Source organism: Numenius arquata, chromosome Z (genome assembly GCF_964106895.1).
Source record: "Numenius arquata chromosome Z, bNumArq3.hap1.1, whole genome shotgun sequence".
Taxonomy (NCBI): Eukaryota; Metazoa; Chordata; class Aves; order Charadriiformes; family Scolopacidae; genus Numenius; species Numenius arquata.
In genome coordinates, this window is record NC_133616.1 from 38362300 (window position 1) to 38387689 (window position 25390).

A 25390-nucleotide genomic window follows, 5' to 3' on the forward strand; every position below is an offset into this window, starting at 1 on the left:
GCAAAGAACAGCAACAGAGGACAACAAGGTCGTGCACAAACGAGTACTTCTCTTTTAATAAAAGAACAACCTATACATTAGGATTCATCAGCTTCCTTCATTGTTCATATTTTATAAATTTAGAGACAGCAATCACTTCAAGTGGGAATGAAATGCAGTTTTCCCCATGGTGAAATACAGAAGCTGTTTACAAACTCATTGTAAATACTACCAAGTAGTAAGGGACAGAAAAAAAAAATGAACAATGCCAGAGTACTAAAAATTCAGGCATGTAAAATGCAATTACCCACGAGGAATTTGGCACAGGGTCAGCACCGCTATACCAACAAAAAATGCTAAGGGACTTGTTAACAAGATCTTATGCTTCTCTTGAAAGACCAGCAGCGTCTCCTGATACTATGCTACAGCACAGGTTAAGAATAGATTCACAGTGAAGGAAATCTCCATCTCTTTCTGCAATAGTAGTTTCCATTGAAACCTCCTAACTGAATGCCCGTTCTGAGTGGCTGGGGAGATTTGTCAAGATTACAGTCGGAGGTATTCTGCCTGCAGGCACTTTTGAAACAGCACAAAAGAGTGAGTAACAGAGGAAAAAGAAATAGCATAAAGAGTCACATTTCCATGCTTCCCTCTAAGTAGCTGCTTATGCTTTCATGTTATAAGGTGCCTACAGCAGATTTGGTTGTGTTTTTTTTTAAGCTAGCACTTCTCTGCCATGTTTGCTCTCTTCTAAGGAACGTTAGCTTTCATCCAATTTAACTCTAAAAATGCTCTTCAGCTCTGGGGGTTACCACCCTGAATGAGTGCTAACCCTGTTTTATAGATTTGTTCCAGGAAAAGTCATGTGTGCTTACCACCACTGGAAATTTTCAAGAGTATATATGGTCCCAGTTTAGAAAAAGATTTAATTAACAATTTAACAAACCTAACAATCTCTGCTTTCTTATTATTTTTCCTCAGTCACACACCTCAAAGTGCTTCTCAAGGAAGATAGCATTATCACATTTTTTACAGATGAGAAAACTAATAATTTGCCCAAGTTTATTTAATGGGCCAGTAACAGGATCAGAACTGGAATCCAGGTCTCTGAAGTCCCACCCAGGTTCCTGCCCATCGATAACTCTGCCAAGAAAATGCAGCAAGTTTCAAACAACTGGGGAATATGAAATGCATGTCCTGCAAGGCTTCATTTATCTGTCACACCCACACAGATGGTGTTTTTTCAAAACGTTACTAAAAATCAATCTCAGTTTGCTAATAGTGCCCAAGAAAGCAGGAACTTTGGGTTCTTCGGATTTTCTATATTTCAGTTTCTCCTTCTCTTCTTACACTGATTGGACTCGTGTACTTTCTTCAGTGGTGCTACAAGTTGCTGTCTGTGTTAATGGACAGGGAAACTCAGTTCCTGAGAAAGGAAGAAAATGTGGGCATAGCTTTTGTACAGCAACTGTGTCCTGTAAGGTCCCAGATCTATGTAATCTTGGTGTCCTGACATATTTGCCCATCACAGGAACTTCTAAACTGCTAATTTACTCATTTGATTTTTCAGATACACAGAAGTTCATGCTGAGTCTCTTAAAATCCTCCAAAATCTTAACACGGATTGCAAATTTAATAACATTTTAAAATGGAAGCAGATACTCGTGATTCACAGAAAGTGTAAATAGACCAGTGTTCTGATTTGATCTCATCCTTTTTTTCCCATTAGGTCACACTTCCTTTTCAAAGGGCCACTTTTAAAAAAATGGAGACATTCGTAATAAAAATTGTGCAGGCACTTGGAAAATCTAGATGCAACATAAATAGACAGAAATGAGAATTCCTTTACAAGATATAAAGGAATCCAGCTATTGGTGTCCTAAAAACAAACAACATTCAGCTTTTACTCACTAAAAGATGAAAATCCACTTTGATGGAAGTAAAAGCTCAGTGTTAAAACATTTGCAGAACACTCATATTCTGCAAGAAGAACCCCTACAGATACTGAACACTGACTTCATATTTTTCGTGGCATAAAGCCAGCATACATTCTGTCATGAATTTTATAAGATTTTTGACCTTTGCCGCTTGGATCAAAAGGTCACTCAGTCATAAAGGAGCTTGAAATGTGTACTGCTGCTTTGTAGGTTTTACCTATCAGTTTCAAGAACGATTAAGTCTCCCTATGAAGAAAAAAATTTCCACTGCTGTTTAAAATATGTGCACACTATATTGTAATAGAATTGAGCCTGAGGTACTTGAGATAAGTGAATGACTGTATGTATGAAGAAATACAATACAGATAAGAAAATAGTTTCTAACTATCACAGGAATGAATCAGAAAGATTAACATGATTCATCAGCTCTACCTCTAAAATAATCCTTGACTGCCACACTGTAGGTCAAAAAAGTGAAGAAGCCAGCTTTCCACATGACTGTGGCTTTTATTTTGCCTGAAATGAAAAGTATTCTAAAAATCAGTTGTTAGCCAAACTGGCACATAGTAGCACAAGAAAATACTATATTACAAACTAAACAGTGATGGAACACATTAAATGAGGGCCACTCAAGGTTAAATAGCTATCTGATGTTCTTCATTGTGTATCCACAGTCTTGTAAACCTCTTCAGGTATTGTGTTTAGTGACATCCATCATTTCCTTACCTTAGGCCAAGTTTGCATTCTGTGCAGATTTGGTATTCAACACATGTCTTACAGTTTTCACTACATTTTCGGCAAACAATCTTATCTACAAAGGAGAAAAAGAGAACAGCCCAGGAAACCATGGTCAGTTATGTTTAATAAAACTATATGGATATACTATTACATGACTTACTGCTTTTTAGCTTAACATCAGGGAGGGAAGCAGCAAGCTAGACTAAAATAGCTAAATTCTGCCTATCGTTAGCATTTTCCATCAAACACCAAATGGCTTAATCTGTTTCTAAACATTTGAAGTTATAGTTGTACCCTGAGAAAAACAGGCTTTGAGGTCATTAAAAAAACTTCATAAACATTTTAAATTTACATTAACTACTTATAACATTGACTTAAACAATCTTTTCATACAGGAATGATACGCAGTAATGATTGCCATGTGTTCCAGAGATTGTCCTGTAATTTACCTCCTACACTTTCCATGCAAGCAGCCTGTCCTTCTTCTTCCTGTTTTGGTCCTTAAAGACACACCTGCATCAACAGGTCTGATTTCAACAAAGTCAACACATAAATTACTTAACACCTGCCTTCTTATCTCAAGAGCTCACTACTTTAAGAGAGATCTCTCTCTCTCTTCAGACCTGGTGTCTTTTGAGATGCAGTGCCATGTACCTTTCTGAGAAGAAAAGCCTGGTGTTCCTATTTCATCCTGAATTTTCATCTATCCATCTTAACTGGGTGGAAAGGAGTTCCCTTTACTGCAGTTCTCAAGCAGTAAAAAGTGGAAGAATTAAAGTAGTACCTGTTTTTACTAATTCTCAAAAATGAACACACAGCTTCATGATGCAGAAAGCAAAGGGTCAGGCACGTAGATGAACAAAGCTCCCGAGCACATATTTATCTTCTAAGGATGTGTCTAAAGATCACTGAAGTCACTGCAGTCTTAAGCACATTTGAATACATGTCTACGTATTTTTGCTAGACAAAGCTGGAAATTAATCGTGGGTGGTCTACTTGGCAATCACAGGAGGAAACTGAAGGCAGGCATCTCACATGGCAGAGTATTACTGCTCTTGGGTCATGACATCACTGCAGGTACTTAGGTCTGTCAGAAACACTAATTGCAACCACGTTTTACACCTGAGGAACCTATTTTACTTAGAGCTCCAGTTCGGTGCCCATGGTTGATTCCTCAGCTCTCTCTTTTATCTGGTGCTGTATCATTTAAATATGGGGGGAATAGGGAATGTTCAGAATGTGGGTGCTGCATGTCCCTTTTTGGAGTAGCGATAACTTGCTCTGTCCTGCAGCTCTATCTTGCTCTTGAACTGCCTTCATTCTGCTACTGTTACTCCCAACCATAAGCAGAAAAGACATCTTGCCGCTAAGCGTGCTTTTAAAATAAAGGAAGATTTTTGAGGAGATTCTTGATCACACTTGGCAACAATTTAATAAGAGGAATGGGATAAGAGATAGATGCATCAACGTACGTTTTTTCTGCTTGTAAGTATTCCAGCAACCTCCCCAGATCAAATTCTGTAGCCCACAATAAAGAAACAACAAGAAATACTAACTCTTATCCAGGTAAAACCCATCAGGGCAGTTGGTAATACAGCTATTGGTTACTTCATTCAGGTAGTAGCCAGATTTACAGGTCATGCACTGGTCACTATGGCCTCCAACACAGGTTTCACAATTGGGTGAGCATTTTTTACAGCGTTTCTTGTCTGCATTGTAGTGACCAGGTGGGCAGGTCGAAACACAGATCCTGCAGACAGCAGGGAAGAGAAGGCAGAGTTGTTAATGAAATAACCTGCCACCACATTCCTGGACCATGACTGCAAAGCAGAAGTATTTCTCAGCATTGCTGCTTTTCTAATGATCACGTGTAACCCTCCAAAGCATTGAATCAAGGTACCTTTTCCATTTATTTCCCTGCAGCATATCCTATCTGACTGGTAAATGTTTTGTCAGACAGTTATACAGTATCATTTTTGATCATCTACATTTCTTCCTATCTTGTTCAAACTCAATCACAGAAGGTGTAGTAGCTATCACAGTTATATATATCATATATATATATAGTCTCTTATGAAAAAATAGTCAAGAGATGGGGAAATAATCACAGAAGGGTGTTTGAAGGCTGTAGTTTAAATTTTGATCAGCTAGGGTGTTGGTTTTTTTTCAACCCTTAAGAAAATTTGTCAAATTCAGTGGAAAATGAATTATCCATGACTACAGCAAAGAGATGAGGAAATAAAGTTAAAATATACACTAAGAAATCTATGAAGTAAAGATTTTTTCTCTCTTGGTCTTACCGTGTGTTGTTTTTAGATTTGTAGTAGTAGTGCAGACAGTCAGTACAATGATCTGGTCCTGGCCCATCACACCCTACTTTACTGCATTCTGCATTGCAGGGACCTATAATAAAACCAGAATACAGGGGAGGAAGGAATCAAAACTTCTAATTTAGTACTTATCATTCCTTAAAACATAGTATTTTAATGCAGAATGCAATTACTGCTTCCCTGTTTGATTTGAATTCCAAATAGTAATTTGGCTCCACCAAAAAGAGAAGATTTTTAGTACATGAAGATCTTGCAAATCCTGGCCTCAGTACTTCTTCACAGTGATTTATAATTTTTATCAAGTGTGGCATCCTCTATAGAATCTATCAAAGAGAAACTATTTCTGGATCAAAATGGGTAGCAAACGATTATGAATTTTATTCAGAAATGTTCAAAACCTTCTGTAATTCATGATAAGGAACTATTAGCAAAATCACTTATAACAAGCAGGTCAATATAAATGATGAACAACATGATCAGTGGCTACTCTGGTTACCAACTGGGTAACAACTGGCCCAAGTGGCTAAAGCAATCCAACTGAACCAGCCACCAGGGCCCAGATGTGCCTCCGTCTGTGCTGCTACATGCTGCAAAAGCTGTGGCTAATACTTGCTAATTAGCAAGACTTCCATCTCACCCACACTCATGTTGTACCCAATGATCCTTATGAGTCCATTCCCACTCGAGATATTCTATGACTCTATTTTACAGTTTTCGAACAGGTCCTTCCAGCTACAGGAGGTGAGAACCATTAACTCCTGCCTTTACAGAGGCACCACAGACCCTGTGGGTGAAGTTATAACTTTCAGGATCACTGCTGCCTTGCGAATGAAATGCATTGAGTTTGTTGGCCACCTTGAATTTCTCCTAACATCAGATAAACCTGAAGTAAAGTGAGTTGGCTTCATACAGAAACACAAGAACAGCAACCTTTACAGCAGAGATAGTAGTGTTTTATCACCTACCAAAACAAAGAATTCAGCAGCTCTCAACCTAAAATAGGGACTGTGGGTCTGATACGCTGTGGCAGGAGACTGCAATAACAGAAACTTCTAAACTGAACTTTGTCCTACTGTTTGCTTGCTGGAGCTATACTTAAGATTCATCAGCATTAGCCATCTACACAATGCTCCTAATGTTGGAGTATGTGTAGGAAACTTGCAACTTGACTTATTTTGCAGTGCCAAAAATCTAACTCTATAATGATAAGGTTGAAAAATTTCTATAGGGATCAGTGAGAAACAACACAGATATCGAAGATAATGTTCTTCATATATATGTGTGTGGACGTGTATGTGTGTATATATATACTTATATTAAAAGCAGTGCATTCTTCATACCATGTTAAGTGTAGCTTCAAAATATACATCTATGCTTACAAACTCATAGGGAAGAAACGAAAATATCTAGATTATGAAACAAATAATTCTGACCTTAAATTAAGAATCCACTTCACTGAACATTTTACAGATGCAGAGTCTCAGGTTACTCCTTCAACCTATTATGTGTTCGGTAAATGCACAATCAGAGCAAATGAATGTACGCACCTGAATAGTCATCTGTTCCATAGTCTTCTGTAGGGTCTTCAACTGGACTAGAGCGCACTCTTTCTACTTTGGGAAAATCATTTCTTGGTGAGTAAGGCTGGATGGATGTTCCATACAGTACTAAGGACCACTCTTTCAATTTGCCTGGAAGTTAAGTATTTAAAATCTAGTTTTAGAACCCAATTCTAATGTCTGTGTTTTACAAAAACATATCACTTGTAAACATGACTTTGTCACTAGGTATGGAAGACACTTTTCAAATAAGTATCTTCAGTTTAATATTGATAGTGCAATTACTGTGTCACTATAAACTGAGAAAATGTACTTTCTTCAATCACACTTTTACAATATTCTCATTGCATTCCAGTCTCTTGTAGGTCTAGTAAAAGTTTGCACCATGAGTTGAACTCAACATAAACAACAAAACCTCTGGCCACACAGTTACTTGGAAAATGCATATGGTACTCAAGACAGAGTTTTTGTTCTGGATTTCACTTTACCTCAGAACATTAATTATGCTGTAATTATTATTTGAGATCTTTTAGCTAACTAGCTGTTTTCAGAATTCTTACTTGAGAAAGGGGTTACGTTTTGTTTATTACTCAAGACTACTTTTCATTAGCTGTCAGGACACTTCTCAATGAACAGGAAACAAATTTTTTTAAAATTTCCACAGTAGAATATCAGTGTCCCCTCCCAAACCAGCAAAATTTTTTATTATTTATCCTAGTTATTTGGCAGGATATATCACTGCATTTTCTGCATTCATCACTAATATTCTATCGTCTCAGTACTTGAGTGAAAAAACAAAAAATTGTTTGCCTGCCAGAAGCATTATCTGACTTTTTGGCAAGTTTTTTTGTGGAAGAATAAAAAGATAAATGTCTATGAAGTCAACAGTTCAGGCTGTCAGGACACAAAGCGTGAACTTCCAGTCCCCACCTTTCTGTCTATACTAGCTGGTGTATTAATTCTGTGACAAAGCAAAAGGACTCAGGCCTGAAATAATGCCTAAACTAATGATGCATGAAAAACACATCCCTGCTTGAAAAGATGGTATGTAATTTTGGTCTTATCCTATTCTCTTGATTATATTTATCTATGCTGGAGTAGCTAGTTATAAATGTCAAATTCTCATCAGAAGAGAAAGGAAACAGAGGAGCAGGGACTTAGAAAACTTAGAAAAGATCTTGTTTTGGAGGCTCTTTTGTGGTTAAAATACTCTTCTCTTAGAACTATTATTTAAAAATGTAATCCATGTATGCATCTTCTCGAGAAAATCACATAATATACTTCAATATACTCAAGCAATCTTCCTCTTCGTTCATTTTAATGATACTCCATAATTTGAGCTTTCATATTGATCACTTGGACTTTTTCAACCTGTGCAAGCAAATTCCTTTGACCTTTACAAGTGATTTTCTGTATTTTCCCCAATGTCATCTGGTATCCTCCATTGATATAACCAAGACAATACATGATCTCTCTGCTTTTACATTCATCCTCCAAGCAGTAAGCAACAATAAGCAAAACCACAACACAATCTTTCTGGGACAGAAATCTCACCATTTCATATGAAACCTTCTCTGCTCTATACTCAGTTTTTGAGAAAAAACTATAGGCAAGACACTACATTACATGACAGTTGTTTCACACAGTGGCTTTCAACTTCTCGCAGCTAAAGCAAAGAATTACTTTTTTAAAGAGACATTCAATCCTGATTTTTAAAAAATAACTGAGGAAGAGTCTACCACACCTGCTGCCAAACTACAGGCTAATTACCTTGTCTATAAAACTGCATGCGCCTTATTTTCAATTTGTCTTTTCCTACCTCTAGCTCACAGCCATGTAGCTCTTTGGTGCCTACTAGATAAAAAAGCCCCAAATCACGTATTTTCTTCATGTGTGGATCAAGTTACCTCACACTTTAGAGTGACTCAGCTGGGTCCTTAATGGCATCTTTCTTTTTAGGAAAGAAAAGGGCTCTCATTTTTAACCAGATAGGCAGTCATCTCTACAGCCTTTTCAGAGCCATAACTTCTCTACGTACAGCTTCTTTCCGTTTTGTGTTTAAACTCACTTCCATGGCATATGGACCACAATATATTGGATACAATCAAAAAATGTGTGTTTTGCTAAGTTATTCAGATCCTTTAATTCTCAACATTATTTTGCTCCAAAGATCACTAAACTTTCCAAGGGCTGATTTTGTACTTCTTCCAGAACACTGTTAAAAATACTGAATACTGGACAAAAATATTTGCAAGGACCCACTAAAAATAACCACAGGTAAAGATGCTCCTCAGGCACAGTGTATTGTGTCTGGACTTTACACACGTGGAAGGGCTTGTACCAACATTACTGCAGGGAAGATTGGTGCTTTGAATGTATACTTAATGCAAAAGGGCAGCAAGGGGAACAACGCAGGGTCTCTCGGGAGATTAGTTGCCTTTTAAGAATGGTTCAGTAAATAAAGAGGGGAAAAATTCATGTGACTTGCCAGCAAATAAATGAAGTGTGCCTAAAGGCAGGTTTAATTTGCACAATGAAAATATTTCAATAACTAAGTATATATACATACACACACACACTTCTATAATGAATAAACAAAGTGTGCACTTTTAAGCCAAAATCTTTCTTTCCCCTTTTTTGGCTGATTCCGTCATTTAGTTTGGCTAGAATAGTCCTTTACCCTGCTTGTACTTACTACATAACAGAGGTCCCATATTGTATGTGTAGGAGAAAGGGTATATCAGAGTGTTTCACAGCAAGCACATGCCCACCTCCATAAACTCTACAGAATTAAATGCAGAAATCACATGCACTAGTTTTATGAACTGGACCCTGCATTTCTTTACGGGTAACAGATGTGGTGTTACCTTGCCAATGTAGGGATATGATGACATGTTGGCTCTTTGTTCTCAATTTGATTACAGGAAAACTGCAGCTCTTAATTATAAGACCTTTCAATAGCTAAACAAACACACGCACACAACTGAAACAAGAAACAGGCATGATGGTGATATCAGTGTGATAAACTGCAGGCTATGGTGATAAGCCAGAAAGGCACCATAAATTGTGTTTAAGCATCTTCTGCTTACTTCACTTTCTGTTCAGTGCAGAGACTAACCCCAGTATGCTCAAACACCTGAGTTTATCCACCATCAATATATGGCAGGCAGTTTCAAATTTTTCTGAACAGAAGTGTTACTGGAGAGCTTCCATCACAGGGCAACCACTGCCCTAGAAAGTTGGGGGATGTATCACTAGACAGCATACTGGGATCCAAATTCATAACCAGACTGCAACTTGTGAAATACAAATACATGTAAAAACCTGACCACTCTCAAGTGCTGTTTCCCATTGCAGTTAAAGGAAAGTAAAGAGTAAGCTCTCCATTAGGATTTCTCCAGTGCATCAGCTTCCTCCACAACTCTGGGTTGGGCAGGTATACATTCTCCACATTCCCTGGCCTTACGGCCCCTCTTCTTCCAGAGCTGGGTCTTTAGGCTTTAGTCCTCATGGAGCAAAAGAAATCTGTCCCATGAGATTAGCTACTGTAACACTGAGAAGAGTATATATAAAGTATTGAAATCAATACATCAGTAAGACCTATACAACTATGTATGTAAAATGAGTGTGCAGGAATGGGCTTTAAAGTGTAGAGCTGGAAAACTAGCTGGCCACTTTTAGACTGTCATGGTGACATAAAAGGGCGGTAAAAGATGTCTGGACAATAGGCCGGATGAACACTTTGCAAAATGGCTCCATGCTACCTCTTTTCTAGGCTTTTGTACAAGGCGTGTGCCAGGGAAGAGAGAAGAGAGGAATTGCTGAATAGCGCTGTGGCTCTCCTTATGCCTGGGTTCTGGATTCTGGTACACACAAAGATGAAGAGCTACCCTAACTTTCCTTCAAGCCTGAGACGTTTCTGGCTGCATCAGGAATAACAAGTGCAAGACGGAGTTGAAAATAATTTATTTTTGTCTCTTTTCAGTAATCTCATTAAATTACTTAGTTGTTCTTTAATACCTCCCCTCAGTCCCTTCTAAAGGACTGCATATTAAAAAAAACCCCAAACACCAAACATCCCCCTGAAACCCTCAACAGTTCTGCTCATAGTCTCTGGCTGCGTTTCCAAATACATTTAATGAATAGCCATTTTTTCCCTTCACTGGAAAATTTACTCTGCATTTACTGGTGCAATTAACATCATTTAGCTAAGAACCTTTTACCACTGCAAAACCGTGGTAAGAAGTGATCAGTACAGATAAAATGAGGAGAAAATTGAAACACTGGCAATGCTGGTTTTTCCTTTCAGAGTTCTAGAGGATGATAATCAAGATTTTCAAAATGCTGTGCTTAAAGTTAATCGCTCGAGTATATAGCTGACATTTAAATGACACTGGCACCCTAGAGCTACCACAGGCTTTAATAAAAAGTTTTTCATTGCTTAGCAATTTTGAAAATCACACTGATTATCTTGGTCTTCAATAGGGACTTATTGGCTTCATATTATATAACAGGTTGTAAAAATTTTGGCTTATGACCACTGATTTAGCATCATAAAAAGAAATTCAGGTTATGCAGACAAATGAGACAGGCAATAAGAGAATACAATTTGATGGCCAGACAGGCAGAGCAACTTTTTCAAAAAAGCAGACATTGGCTATCTGGCCATCTGCTGCATTAAAAACAGCATAACTCAGCTAATCAAGACCAGAAATAAAGAACTAAAATTCTCATTCAATTCCATCAACTTCAACAGCAGTTGAGTGAGGCTGATCTCTGTGTTAGATTTTTTAGACAGAAAAATATCTAGGCAGCATAAAATCAGCACTTCCGTTTTGTCATAATTTTGAAATAAGAGGATTCATTTTTGTCCACAGTAAAATGTGTAAACCCAGTTGAGTTTGGCCTATGCACCACTTGGAATAGGAAGGAGACTGGTCAACTCCATGTTCACACATCAGAATTCCTCTTGTGCCCTGGCTTGCTCTAAGTTATGATGGAAATAGTCCTACTGAGTTTGAAAGCTGCAGGAGTGATTGGACCTCCCAGCAAGGCACGTTTACCTTGAAGAGGTGAACTGCATGTAGCCTTCATTCCAATCTGAATAATTTAAAAAAACAAATTTCAACCAAGAGGAAGACAAAAGCATTTCAACTCCATATCTGGTGGCAGAAACATTAATGGGCCTTTCTGGGACAAAGCTGAATCGAAACAATATTCTTCTAGAACAGTCAACTGCATGCACATGCCCTATCGTTACCCAGCCTTTCTTATTTTAAAGTGAAAGCTTTTAAGCACTTCAGTTTGCGTTTTAGTCAATGTTTCGTTATGCATGCTTTTTCATGTAGTAGAAACAATAAAAGTACTTACATTTAACAAGGCTCATTTGAATAGTTTTAATGACTTCCAATAACCCACTAATTCAGGAACAAACATACTTAAAAATCCCCTATTGTTAATTTCACAAAGATATATTTTTATAACGTCAAGTACATTAAGTTAACATCTATGTCTCAAAATTCAGAATTGATTTTCAGTAAATCAGTTAGAAAACTCTTACTGCTTTGTGAGTTTACTTAGCTGACATGGAACGTATCTTTTTTTTCACTGAATTATAAACTAATTCTATTGCTAATGTCATTGTAGTCCTAAATACATTACACAGCAGAATCCTTATAATTAATTTTTATCTATCAGAAAGCAGTAATCAACTAGATTTGTCACTTCCAATGTAATACTACTGCATTCTGACATGCTGTCCAATCCGAGTAAGTGTTAATTTAGATTTAGTGATAAATGATTTCCAATACCTCAGTAGTATTCACCTCTCTAACATGTTTTATTCTAGATTATTTGTTTGAGTGATATTTCATTTTTGATTCTTTTTATTAAAGGGTTTCCACCTACTTTGATGTGAGGCTCCAAAGGAAGGCCTAAACATGCATAAACAGTGGCATTTTTGTCTGTGTATAATTTATCTATTTCAAAATGGGTTTTAAGGTTTAAATTGTGAGTAACTCTAAGGCCAAGTATACACTCATCTTTCATAACCAGCAAATGGAAGTAAGCATATACACCCGTGAGCCTCTTTGAAAGTCCTTCTTTCAATCTCCATTTCTTTCAAAGTGCTCATACTGAAATATGTGAATGAAACTGAACTGTGCAGTGAGAATTAAAAGCAGAAGAATGTCTGTAGCCTCAAAAATTCTTATTAGGAGTACAGTTTGTGGATGAGTGCCAGCTCTGAGCACTCTGCCCATACACACAGGAGCACAATGCAACCTACCAATGACAGCAAGCCATGAAATTCTTTCTTGTGTATAGTGGGATTTTCTAGTTGTGTAAACACAGATAAATGCCACTTTTTCTTATGGGTAGGATAAAAAACACAAAGCAAAGAAAAACATGAAAATAAATCCCTGGGCTCTATATAGCTGATAGAGGCCAAGTAAATATGGACCCTATATCAGCCATGAAAGTCACAGGCAATGTGAATACAGCAGAGTAACTCTGAGCTGCTCCAGCTTATGTTGAAGACCTGTCCAATAATCTATATTCAACATCCAAGAAAACAGAAGCCTACATATGGAGATACTGTAACTCCTTTCAAATGTGTCACCTGCAGTTTTATGCAGTTTTGTATCTTTTTTCTTGAAAACTGTGCCTAGTAAAGACTTGGCTTTGTTTAAAGCACTGACTCCTGGTAACCTGTCAGAAGGTACAGGGGTCTGTCTCTGCTTGAAGAATTCATGTCAGGAATGATGTAGCTCTAAATGGCCAAAGTTTCTTTTTATACTTTGAGGCAATACATATGACTGCAAGAAAGAGGACAGTTTACCCCTGAGAAGATGAATTTTTCCATGGAAACCAGAGGTAAGTTCAGAATAAGAGAATCAAGTCTTAAATGGAAGTAACAACAACATAATGAAGAGTGCATTGATATCTGAAATTAACAATAACGTTCGTCACAGCTCTGCCTTCATACTAAAACTGGTGAGATGTTCCAGCTGTAAATAAAAGGTGGGAAACAGTCAAGGTTGTATTGGCAAATGCAAGCATTCTTCTGAATTCACTAAACCCAAATAAAGGTTAGAGTCATACCTGGAGTCTTGAAATTTCTCAGCTGAGATGGAGTGTCACAGATTTCCAAGATCCAGTCACCTGCTGCTTTTTCACTCCAGCAGTGAGTAGTCATAAACTCCCAATTTTTGAATCCTTCCATGGAATGATCAAATAGCCTAAAATAAATCATGACATTATTTTAAGTGAACCATTTTATACGGGGAGCTAAGCCTTCAAGTCTGCAAACTCTTGAATGATATACTAATTAGTCAGCTCATTCATCTTGTGCCTTTACATAACGTTACTCATTATGGTTTTCCCACACATATTTCAAGTACATTCAACAGTTTCTTGTTGTTTTGGTGGAAGAGATTCTTTACATGCCATCATTTGCCATAATGTGAAGGAGAATGGACAGATAGTTCATTGCAAAAGAAAAATAAATTGCTAATACTGTTTAACAGGATTGGGACATGTGTCTTGCATACAATAAAACATATCCGTTGCTTTAACAGCATGATGTAAATACAAACAACTTGTAAACTCGAAAATTTCTGTAACATTTATTTTTGGCTTTGGATTGGAACAATCAAAAGGGTCTTGAAAGCAATAAAAAGTATTAAATGACTGAGACAACATTAGCAATTCAATATATGTGACTTCCTGTGAGGAAAAAAAATGAAACTGAGACATTGGTCCCAGTCCTCAAATGACCAAGGTTTGCTCTCTTCAAACACTTGACAGAATTGAGTTTGGGTAAAACTGACTTAACCAACAACATTATATTAATTTAATTAGCTAGGTGTTAGGTGAAGAGGCTGGAATTTAGGCATGGATTACGATAATTTCTAGGATGGGGGCCTAGTTCAGAGGCTGCAATGTGATGCTAATCCCATGGGGGAAGGGGAAAGAGGACTGGCCAGAGATTTTATTACCTAAAACTGGAATTTATTAATGAGATTTTGGAAAGACAGAAGAGAATTTGAACTTTTATTCAGTGCTCACAGCGTGTTGCCTGGTACCGCAAAGCTATTGATGGGAGGTGCACTCCGATCAAGACTGTTGCCTCCAATAAAATGGCACAACTCAGCTTTAAAAAGCGCATATACATATATATATATATACACACCCCCACATATATGTAGGTATATATATTTCTCTACAGATACATGCAGATATATACATATATGTATATCTATTTTTATATATGCATATATATACATTATATATTTACCACTACTTTAATTTGGTCTTTATGTGTGAAAATTCCACTGGCAATAGCTATGCTCAAACATTTTTCATAAAACAATATCTCTGCACTAGAAAATCCCTTTAAAACCCTTTTCTATAAAATAGAACAGAATAAATAGAATAAAATTTAAAACCTTTTTCCATAACATAGAGAAAAATCTAGTATTAGACTACAAAAGTATTATGATATTTTACACTCACTTGATTCTTTACTGTTATTTTCTAAGCTAATTTCAAACTTTATTCTCAAAAGGTTATGAAGTTCAGCAAATGCTGGGAAAGCAGGATACTTTTGTAGCAATGTGAATATGTGTCTATTTCCTGTTAAAATCCCCACGCTGGATGTGAATTAAATGGCATAATTCTTGCTGAAAAATTCAGTCAAATGCATGGGGTCAGGTACTGTGAATCCACATCTACTGCAACAGGACCTGTATGGACCTGCATGCCTGGTGCACTTTATAGGATACAGCCCAAAGCTGATTTTCACCCTCTTATTTGTGCAACCTTTTTCCATTTTAAATGGATGCCTAAAATATTATTAGTGTTGATAACATTAAATTAACTTTAACATATAGATATATATTTGGAAGTAGCCTTCATTTTCACTGATAATTGGGTGAGATTTTCTTCTGATGCAGTTCTTTGCCTGCGTCTGTGTGTGTCTATATATGTATGTATATATATTCTGCCAGCAGAATTGGCCTGTTTCATGTCACTGTTAAATCAGTTGTTTGAATACAGCAAACCTTACAAACACATGGCACACATCATTTACAGAAAGGGTAGAAATTATTACACAGTTATTACCCAGTGTTTGCATGTGGCTATGTTCAATTTAATTCATTATGTAGGTTGTTTCCAACAGGTAGTCAAATCGTCATACTGTGTTTTGCTGATAACTAATGCATTACTTTCTAAACACCTTGTCAATACGTCAAGGCAGCAGTGTACCTCTTTGCCATTGTGGCAACTAAATTATATAGTATTATATAGTATTATATAGTATTATATAGTATTATGTAAGTACTATACAATTATATTGTAAATTCTGTATTCACTGGGCTTCCATTCACGAGTTGCTGTTTATTTTTACTGTAATTAGTCCCATAGTTTTCTTTATTTAAGGGTGTTCACTTGTCATGTTTTGGAATTTTAAATTGCTGACAGATTGCCATTTTAAAATTGCACCATTCTTCTACGCAATTTTGGGAGGAAGAGATAAAAATCCCTTGTGACTTTATCATAGGTATTTAAAAACACCTTTACCTAAAATATGGTATGGCTGAACCTGTCAGCTTTCATATCTCTATCCACAGCAATGGGGAAAATCCAGTAATACTCTTTCATGGAAAATTGTCTAGTTTTTGGAAAGCATACTTATTTGCAAAAGATTTGAATTTTATAAAGTTATATTTAAATTGGAATCTTTTAATGTATGAAAGACATTTCTACAAAAGATTCTATGAATGGGCAAAAAATGTACAGATAGATCAAAAGAACAGTTGAAAAAAAAAGCAAAAAGATACTGACTCTGAGGCTGTCTGTATTTGTATGTTATACATGCTCAATGGTCCAAGTATTTTTGTGTTGCTCCGCTTAACGCACTAGACTCTCAAATCAAAGAACCTGTGAGGCAGTACATGGATTTGCCTTTCAGTTGTGTTAAATGAATGAATGAAATGATCGTTTTGGTGTACTTTTCCTTATTCAGAAAGAAAGAAATAAGGAATACGATCTTTTAAGGTTCATGGAGCCAGTGCAGTTAGTTATTTGATTTTGTTATTTGTCAGACTGATACTGAGTCAAAATTCATATCAAGAACACACAGAGAGCTTCTCATGGACTAGTAAATTATTAGTATATGGTCTGATGACTTTTTAGTTTACTATTATGGGTTATTATAGACTAAAATATTTAAAACATTATTAGAATAATCTAATAATTTTTATGACCATGATCATATACGTCTGCAACACCTGTACTCATGGATGTAACATGCTTTTAAGTACCAAAGTGATTAACAGCTTTTGAATCTTTACAACTTATTTCTTAACATAGCCACAACAGAATGCCAAATCTGATATTCAATTACTCAGGTGACCTCTCTTAAAACAGGACATTCAAATCAGGGTGACATGACTGACTATACCTGGACAAATTATGGGCTACTGCTTACAATAAATAGCATTACATTTAAAAATAATAACTCTTCTCTCTGAGAAATTTTATGACATACTTATCATATGCCATATGTAGGTCTATACAAGAATATATATGTTACAGAGTGTAAAGAATTATTTTCTTAAAACAAATTGAAGGATCTTGGCCTCTTCCATTGCCAGCACTTCAGCCTAGAAATTACATCACCTTTCTATTTAGGAATATAGCTTCAAGCAGGAATATTAATCTGTAATCAAATTTTAAACCCAGAGGAAGACAATTAGCCACTTTCTTGGAATTCCACAAACGAGAATATAAGGCTAGTCTCTCACAGTTAAACCTACTAGCATTGAAAAACCAACCAAACAAGTATGTCAGCTTCTTTGCAAAGAATCTCTAAGTTCCTAAATGCTCAGAAGAATTCATTTTAATTGTTAATATCCTGTGAGAAAAGGTGGGTTTTTTCATGTGAGAAAAGTGAGCTTACAGTTTGAAAAGAGTAAAGATGCCTTCCTGAACTGAGTACCTGAAAATCCTTTGGTCAACTATTCTCCTTAGAGCAGCTCTTCTCTTCAGGGTTCAACCACCAGCTCCCTGTGAGGTATAACCCCTGAGGAACTGCAGAGAAGCCAAATTGACTTAACCAAAGCTTCAGACAGCCTCTACTGCCCACTTGCACCAAAGCAGGAAAAAAAAAGAAATGGTCAGTGAGCACAGGGGCAATTCAGCAGCTTTATCACCTACACATGGCAGAGAAGACCACTTAAAACTTCTGGATGAAGTGGAACTTCTGCATCGATCTAAAGAAGATGTATTTAAAATGTATGCATACATATCTTCCTTTTTAAAAAAAATATTTCCATTTTACATCTGGTTATCACAGTTAATTTTATGAAGCAACAGAGATCTCTGAGCTGTTGTGATAAAGTTGTTTGGAGAAGAGTAGCATGAACAATAGGGTACAGTGCCTGCCAGCCTGAAGTAGTGGACAGTACAGCAACCACCATCTTTAAATATGGAGAGCTTGTCCCCAGGGACTACACATATCTACATGAGATGCTCCATCATGACCTGTAGACCTGTCAGGCTGCTGAGTTCCACACACCACACTGCTGTGTGGCTGATACTTATAGCTGACTTCTTAAAAGCTGCATGTGCTTTTCTATTTAATTTGCCGTAAACTTTCAGAAATCTCACTCTAAACAGGCAGAAATCCTAATGCAAGAGCATGAATGAACCTGGTGCCATATATACAGACTTTTCCTACCCTATCCTAGGTTTGAAAAGGGACATCTGATTAGGGTAAGGGCAGTGGAGGCCGCTGACTGTCCATCACACCATCCAGTTTATTCCAAGAGAAACTCAATATAGTAAGTGTTATAGTAAGATTGAGGCGGGGCTAATTTTAGTAGGGCTAGGAAAAGATTAATTCATTCTCACTACACTAGTTGTGGTAAACCTATCTGCAGGAAGTAGAAATGCTGGGCATTCTTCCCCAGCCCGTCTTAAACAGCTCCTCTGTTTTCTATTTGGTTCAATACAAGACTCAGAAATGGAGACATTTAGCTGGATCCTAAATATGTCCTTAGCCACTTGTCCTTGCTCCCACTCTGACTATGGAAAATTAAGTCAAACTTTTAATGATGGATTCGAATTTCCCACTATACTTTGGGTATTGAATTCTAAAAGGCAATACAAGCCTCCTCTGCAGATCCTTGATTAATTTTTTACTAGTCTCAATCATCAAAGAAAGACATGCGTCACTCTAAATCTCAGATATATTGCACTTCATTCTTCTTCCACATTTTCCTTTGAGCAAGTTCCAGGATCAATTTTAGAGTTACATAGAAGATAGTGTCACTTACGTGCATTCAGAGCTGAGCAAATCAACAGCATTTTTCCCCCCTCTTTTATAAAAAAAAACAACTTTTTTTTTTTTTTTTTAAATTGATGTTGTATCTGTAATATCCCCATATTTCCCCACCCTATCTACTGTTAATACTGCCAGGGTCTAATAAAAAAAAAATATTTTTAGAGGTATTGGCATTGCAATTGCAGTTCAAAAAGGGTTGGTAGAAGGGTAGCAGGATGTCTACTCACACCACTCCCTGAAACCCCCACCCCCCAAAAAAAAAGAATAGAGAAAAAAAGATAAAGGTAACCTAATAGCAAGTGGGAGTTGGGAGAAATAGCTTTCTGAGAACCGCTTCATCCTGTAGACATAGTACAAGCAGAGGATTATCGTTTGCTCACCCTGGACTTAATATTACCACTGCAGAGTCCTTTTCAGTTACTCTTTACAGTGAGATTCAACATGAAGGTTGGGCCTACCCTTTCATCATAGTTGGATACATAAAATATTGTTTTTGTTAGAGTATAATGTGTAAACTGCAATAAAGATCTAAGAAGGACTAGTTCAGAAATCAAAATGTGCTCCTATAAAGAAAAGGTTTCCTCTACTTCTGATCACCAAGACTTTTTATGAAGCAAACTAGCAAGTAAGATTAGATGAGAATACCTTGTGTTTGATCTAAGAGTTTCCTGCAGAGGAGGGTATTATTAAAATTTACTGATTATCTAAGGTTTCATGATAGGAAAAAGATGGTCATGAAAATACTTCCCTTTGTTACTGAACAGAGGTATTATTAATGTCAGTGCCATATAAGCATAGGAAGCTAGTGGCCTGGAAACTTGCCACCATGTGGCTAAAAAATTTCAGTTACGCAGTTTGAATGGCAGCAGCTGCTTTAAATTTAAAGGGCAAGAATTAAACAAGCCATGACTTCAATGGCAGACAAATGAGCCCTAAGTTTGCTGCTTCTATGCTCTTTGCGTTTAGGTTCTCCTCCATAGCCCCCCTGTACTAAATGTTTGTTAGAATTGACCTTGGTACATTTCAAAAACACTCAGAAACCCATGCTGCCAAATCCAATGGCCAATTGTTTTTAAAAGGGGGATACTGTTCCCCTTTGGACTGAACTGTAGCCTCATCCTCACACCAGACAGCACTTTCCAAGCCTGTATTTTCCTCTGCTGCAGTACATCCAATGTAATCATGTTTAGTACTTTCCAAACAACAAAGCAGATGTTCCCTGTAATGCAGTTTTTGAAGAATGCACATGAGGCTCAAGCCAGTGACAGTGTAATCCACCAAATGCCTGCAAAAGAATCCACATCGTCTCTGACTAACAAGTTTTCTTACTGAAGTCATTTTAGGGGATGCCAACATTAAGGATAAAATATGCAGAAAAAAAGCCAGATACTGCCTTGAGGGACCTACTCGTCAATGCACCAGAAACTACACAATGCCTCTTCTTCCAGAATTGGTGGAGAAGAAGTGCACATGTGTAAAATATACCTTTTGCACTTTAAGACATTTTACCAGCAAACTGTTTCAAATTAAACCCAGATGAGTAATGGTAAAGCAATGAGGTTTTCCCTGGGTTCACTAAAAACAGCTGGTATTGCTGCTATTAATCATGTATGTGTGCATTAGAAGGTCTTGTATGTCTGAGAAAAGCATCTCAGTCAGGTAGTAGCAATGTGCAACAGCCTCTGGGACATTTGCCTATAGAAAAAACACCCAGACCGCTTGCTGCCAATGCATCCCTGCATGCTACTTGTTCTTGAATACATTTATTCTCATGCCCTCATCAATAACACTTTAAAAATCAAATACCTCATAACTAAATTCTCGCATTAGAAAATAACAACACTTGTAGTCCGAGTTCTATTTTATAACATGATTCTAAAACATATACAGCAACACTCAGTATATTACTAATTGGCAGACCACTAAGCTGTAAGACTGCTTCCAGTAAGACCAAACAAAACAAGCCTTGAAATACAAGCCTTGAAATACTTGAAAAGTGCTGTGCCCATATCCATCACTTTACCCTAAGAAAGGGGTTGTGAAGACTCTAGGTATTTCAGACCTGGAGTTTGCAAAGTATGCTTATTCCTTAATATTAGTAGCCCAGAGTTGTTTGTTTCAGCCAAATGTGACTGATACGTCAGTATACCTCTGAAGCTTGGATTAGAAGGGAATTTCTCGTGTGAATGTGAATATTTGCTCTCTCATGAATAATTTGGTTTTTGGAAAGTGACAAAACATTAAAAAGTCTTTCAGGTTCCTTCGGTTTCTGGTTAGCCTTCCGATGGTATAGGATAAGAAACAGTTGAACATTACCTTATTTTAATAAACACATTTGTGTTTTCTCGCTCTACCACAGGTACAGAAAATAACTACTTTCTGAGAAGCAGGGGTTACAAAAAGACTGGTTGAATTAAACTTTGTACCTATTCCACATACCAGTCATCACCAGAGGTGAACTGTGAATACTGGAATGTCTTTATCTCCCACTTGCTGTGAGTCAGCTGCAAGACATGAAAGCCTAGAGCCAAAAGTTAGCTGTGTTAAGACCACTGGGTTTACACGAGATTGTTTTGTTTGGATACCTAGTTGGAGGACTTTAAATTTCTTTCTTTTTGAAGCATGGAAGAACTGCTGCATGAAAATGGAATAGAAAACTAAAGAAGGATTTCTTCAAACAGACAAACAAAAGCTTGTTTCATAACTGCTTAGATGGTAGATGTCTGCCTCTGCACTGGTTAGCACAGGACAAATTCTTTGTTCAGTGTAGCAAGGAGATAAATAGATGTGTATGTCCACGTGCTTTATCAGCAAGGCCCTGACAACATGTATAATGAAACAAAGGAGATACTCTAGAGGGCTGCAAAACTTCCATTTGATGAATTAATGAAGAGTACTGAAGAAGCTTGGTGAGTATTTTCAGTACACCTTTTCTTTTAAATTAACCTAATCTCTATATCAGCAAATCTGGCTGAGGCAATGTGGATGATGAGGCAGTCTGGAGAGCAGGGCACTCCCAATTCATCAAAAGCCCTGAAGAGTAGGACTGGGGATATAAGCTTTTGTGAAGACTTGAGTGTGATGGCAGAAGAGTTCTCACAATGTAGGTTTGACACACTGCAGCTTTTACTGATTCTGAGGTATAAAACATCAGCTAACATCAGCTTTTGTGTGGCAGCCATGCTCTGTGTTCCAGCAGAATGGCAGTCATCTAAATCTGCTAACCTCCACGGAAAAAAAATTCCCTATCATACTATTGGTCCCATCAGCAAGAAGATTTTCTAGACAGTTGGAGAAGTATAGAAGTATTTCTTATTGCAACTGCAACTTATTTGCACATTTGGAAACCGGATAGAGTTTGAGAAAGTTCCTGGGGTTTCTTAGGGCTCTTGATCACTGATTTAGCAAGATTTATCTGGGAAGGACTGCTCATGTTTTCTTCCAAGAAAATTTCTGCTTGTAGACCAGAGGAACAGAAATATCACTGGGAAGTTTTCCAATTTGCTGTGGACAAATATTCATGATGCACCTTATCTCCAGGAACTGAAATTGCACTAATGTTGGAAATGTTGCACTGGATAAGAGATACTTGTTTGAGTCCAATCTGGAGAAAAACAGACAATTTGATGCAGTGTCACAGTTTCTCCAGGAACATAACAGGTGACAGGATGAGAAAAAGGACTTATCTTTCTTAGTCGTTGTTAGAGTGGCTGGACATTCAAAAGCAAGTATCCATCACAGATCTGTGGGATGAAGGAAGTGGCTGGCTTTGAAAAATTTTAATAGGCTATTTACAAATGGACCCATTAATTTCAAAGTACTAATGCAACTTCTCAGTGTTGTCCTACTAGGAGCCTTTCATGGGTTGAGCATACTACTTCAATATGCAAGGGGAAAAAAAGGATATGGAAACCGGTAACATCAGGGGTCATAACCTTATTCACAAAGCTTAAAGAAAATAGTAGTAGAGAACTACTATTGTCTGACTTTTATTACTAGTGAACGAAGGTTAAGAAAGGAGAAAAATGAAAAATAAGTGCCAATAGTACGTAGTAAGACACTTCCATCCAGCTTCCTTCTGCACTCTGAGCCTGTTACTATTTTCTTCACATTTTCCAGCCATCTAATAATTGGTGAGCCACAGAAGACTATAAAAATTGACTAATTTAAGTTTTGGAGGTGAGGTCCTTCCACAGCTTTACAGCCCACTCTTCTACTGATAAAGACAGAGATTGCCATCTGTGAGCTCACTTGCACTTCACTCTCCCCATCTCTCTCAGAAAAATAATTAGCCTGTGTCTGCCAGCAAGCCTACTGTAAAGACTTGACTATTCTTTGCTGAGGTTGCAATCTCAGTGCAGGCTCTGCACGCTGACTGGAGCATGAAGTTGTGTTGTCATACTATACCTGTTGGCCAACAGCTGTGATCTAGTTCCAGAAGGAGAGGTTAGGTAAATAGCCAAGTCTCCACGTCGAGGGTGAGTAATAGTGATGCGCACAACAACATGCTCCAGGTAGATCACATGGTGGTTAGGATTATCTGAACAGCCAGTGGCTTTGTAAATTGAACGGACAACGCTGTCAGGTCGTATTGTTCTATAATATAAGCATATAAAACAACATGAACATTTCTTCCGTGTCCTGTAAAATAAGACAACCACAGCTTTTTTGCTTAGTAGTGAATGACAATTCACTAGTTGGACAATCATTTTTGAAAAGTCAGCAGCCTAAAACTGTTAGTTTTAACACTTACTTCTGAGCTGAAACTATCATCACAGGGTAATTATTTTACTGCAGCTAATGGCAACTACCTGGCTTTCTGTACGTATGTACTCATGTTAAAAGAGGACAGTGAAAAACCTGTAATAGGAATAAGCCTTTGGGACAGAACATTTTTGTGGATTAATGGCCAGCTGAGATTTGTTGGGATTGTCATGGGATCACAGCTGGTTGTTAAGCCCCAGGAAATGCTTGGCATAGCCATAGTCCTTGCTTACGTAATAGCAAGTATTACATGTTAGCTGTACCAAACAGCATCTGACTCAGCTGGTTTAAATTGGCACGACATCCTTGCAAGCTATACTAGTTATGGATAAAGTCTGTCAAGCATATTCATCAAACAATAACCTTAATGCTTTGGAAGTGTGTCTTATGACTGTTGCTGCCTCTTTATCCACAGCATGCACATACAGAATTTTGCTCTTAAGCCTGGTTCTATAGAGACCTTACCCTAGCAAGTGGGAAGCAGTTTAGTCTTTGCCTCTGAGCTAGAGACTCTCCTGAGACTGACAGAGACAATATCATGCAGTATCCTAACAAAAAGAGTATTTGTTTGTTAGATCCTGGACAGTCTGGTAAGTCTGTACTCATCTTAAAAAGGTGGCTGCAGCTCACTCAATCAAGCATTATTCTTCTTTAGTGCATCATCTATACCAGCATCAATCATTATCCAGCCTGGCTTGTTTTACACCTTCAGCTTCTGGGGTGTTCTTTAAACTAGGGCCTTTTTCCAAGCACTACAAGGAACAACATTTACAGGCAAATGACCTGTCTTCTGTGAAAGTGAGTGTTCCCCAGTAGAGCTTTCAAAATGCCACATTATACACAATGCAAGGGAGGGGTAAATTATACCCAATTTCTTTCCATAAATTTATGCCAGCAAGAGTTTTGACAGCAAGTATTACTTGATTTGCCGATCCGTGTTCTCCACACACACATGCTGCGGAGGCACCGTGGTCCACTTTTCTGCTTCTATCACCATTGCTTCAGCATCCATCAGTCCAAATCCATAGAGGTGGCTCACTGTAAGGCAAACAGAATGGTTGCAATTATAGAAAAAAACTTGTTTTTCATCACAGACTAATTCCAGAGAGCCACATCCTAATAAGAGCTGCTTCTTTTCTATTTATTTCTTGTTTTCGCACAAAGCTCAAAAATCTCCATGTGAGAAACAATAATGACTATATCTAATAATGACTATATCTGTTCACTGCTTTACTAAAGAAGTGGCAAATGACCATCATGAATAACACTGCCTTACCACGAGGAGCATGGAACAGAACTACAGCACACCAGGGAGTACAATTAACTCTGACTGCCCTTTGTCCAAGTGCCTTAATTCATCCCAGTCCTCTTATATGACATAACGTTAAAAGGTGTAAAGAACCAGAGGAGGGTTATTTCTGTTACTTAAATACCAAATGCACGTATGTAATTATTGAAGGTAACTGAGACAATAAATTTAAGAAGGAACAGACTGTCTTTTTTAACTGCTCTAGACTCTTAACTTCCCTGAGTGTAAGCAGTATGGTCGCCACTGGCGAGCCGACCAGCCAGATGCAACATCTCCCAAAAGCTGTCCGCATGATGAGCGTGAAAAGTGATGGTATTTAAAGCCCAGGGCCCTAAAGATAATCTGGTCCTCGTGCAAAGTCTGTGCTCGAAAGGCTCCTTCCTCTACCTCCTTTGTAGATCTGCAGACAAAGGAGAGATCTGCAG

At 37.6% G+C, this 25390-nt stretch overlaps 1 protein-coding gene across 2 annotated transcripts in view; it reads right to left on the reverse strand.

Moving 5' to 3' along the window:
- PCSK5 (proprotein convertase subtilisin/kexin type 5) overlaps positions 1–25390 on the reverse strand; it is a 258951-nt gene that overhangs the window by 70288 nt on the left and 163273 nt on the right. For both annotated transcript variants that reach the window (XM_074166803.1, XM_074166804.1), the window contains exons 11-17: positions 24577–24694; positions 23300–23488; positions 13645–13781; positions 6532–6675; positions 4955–5057; positions 4211–4404; positions 2643–2727 (exon numbers count right to left, since the gene is read on the reverse strand). In XM_074166803.1, the coding sequence (XP_074022904.1) occupies positions 2643–2727; positions 4211–4404; positions 4955–5057; positions 6532–6675; positions 13645–13781; positions 23300–23488; positions 24577–24694 (970 nt within the window). The remainder of the gene's footprint in view (positions 1–2642; positions 2728–4210; positions 4405–4954; positions 5058–6531; positions 6676–13644; positions 13782–23299; positions 23489–24576; positions 24695–25390) is intronic.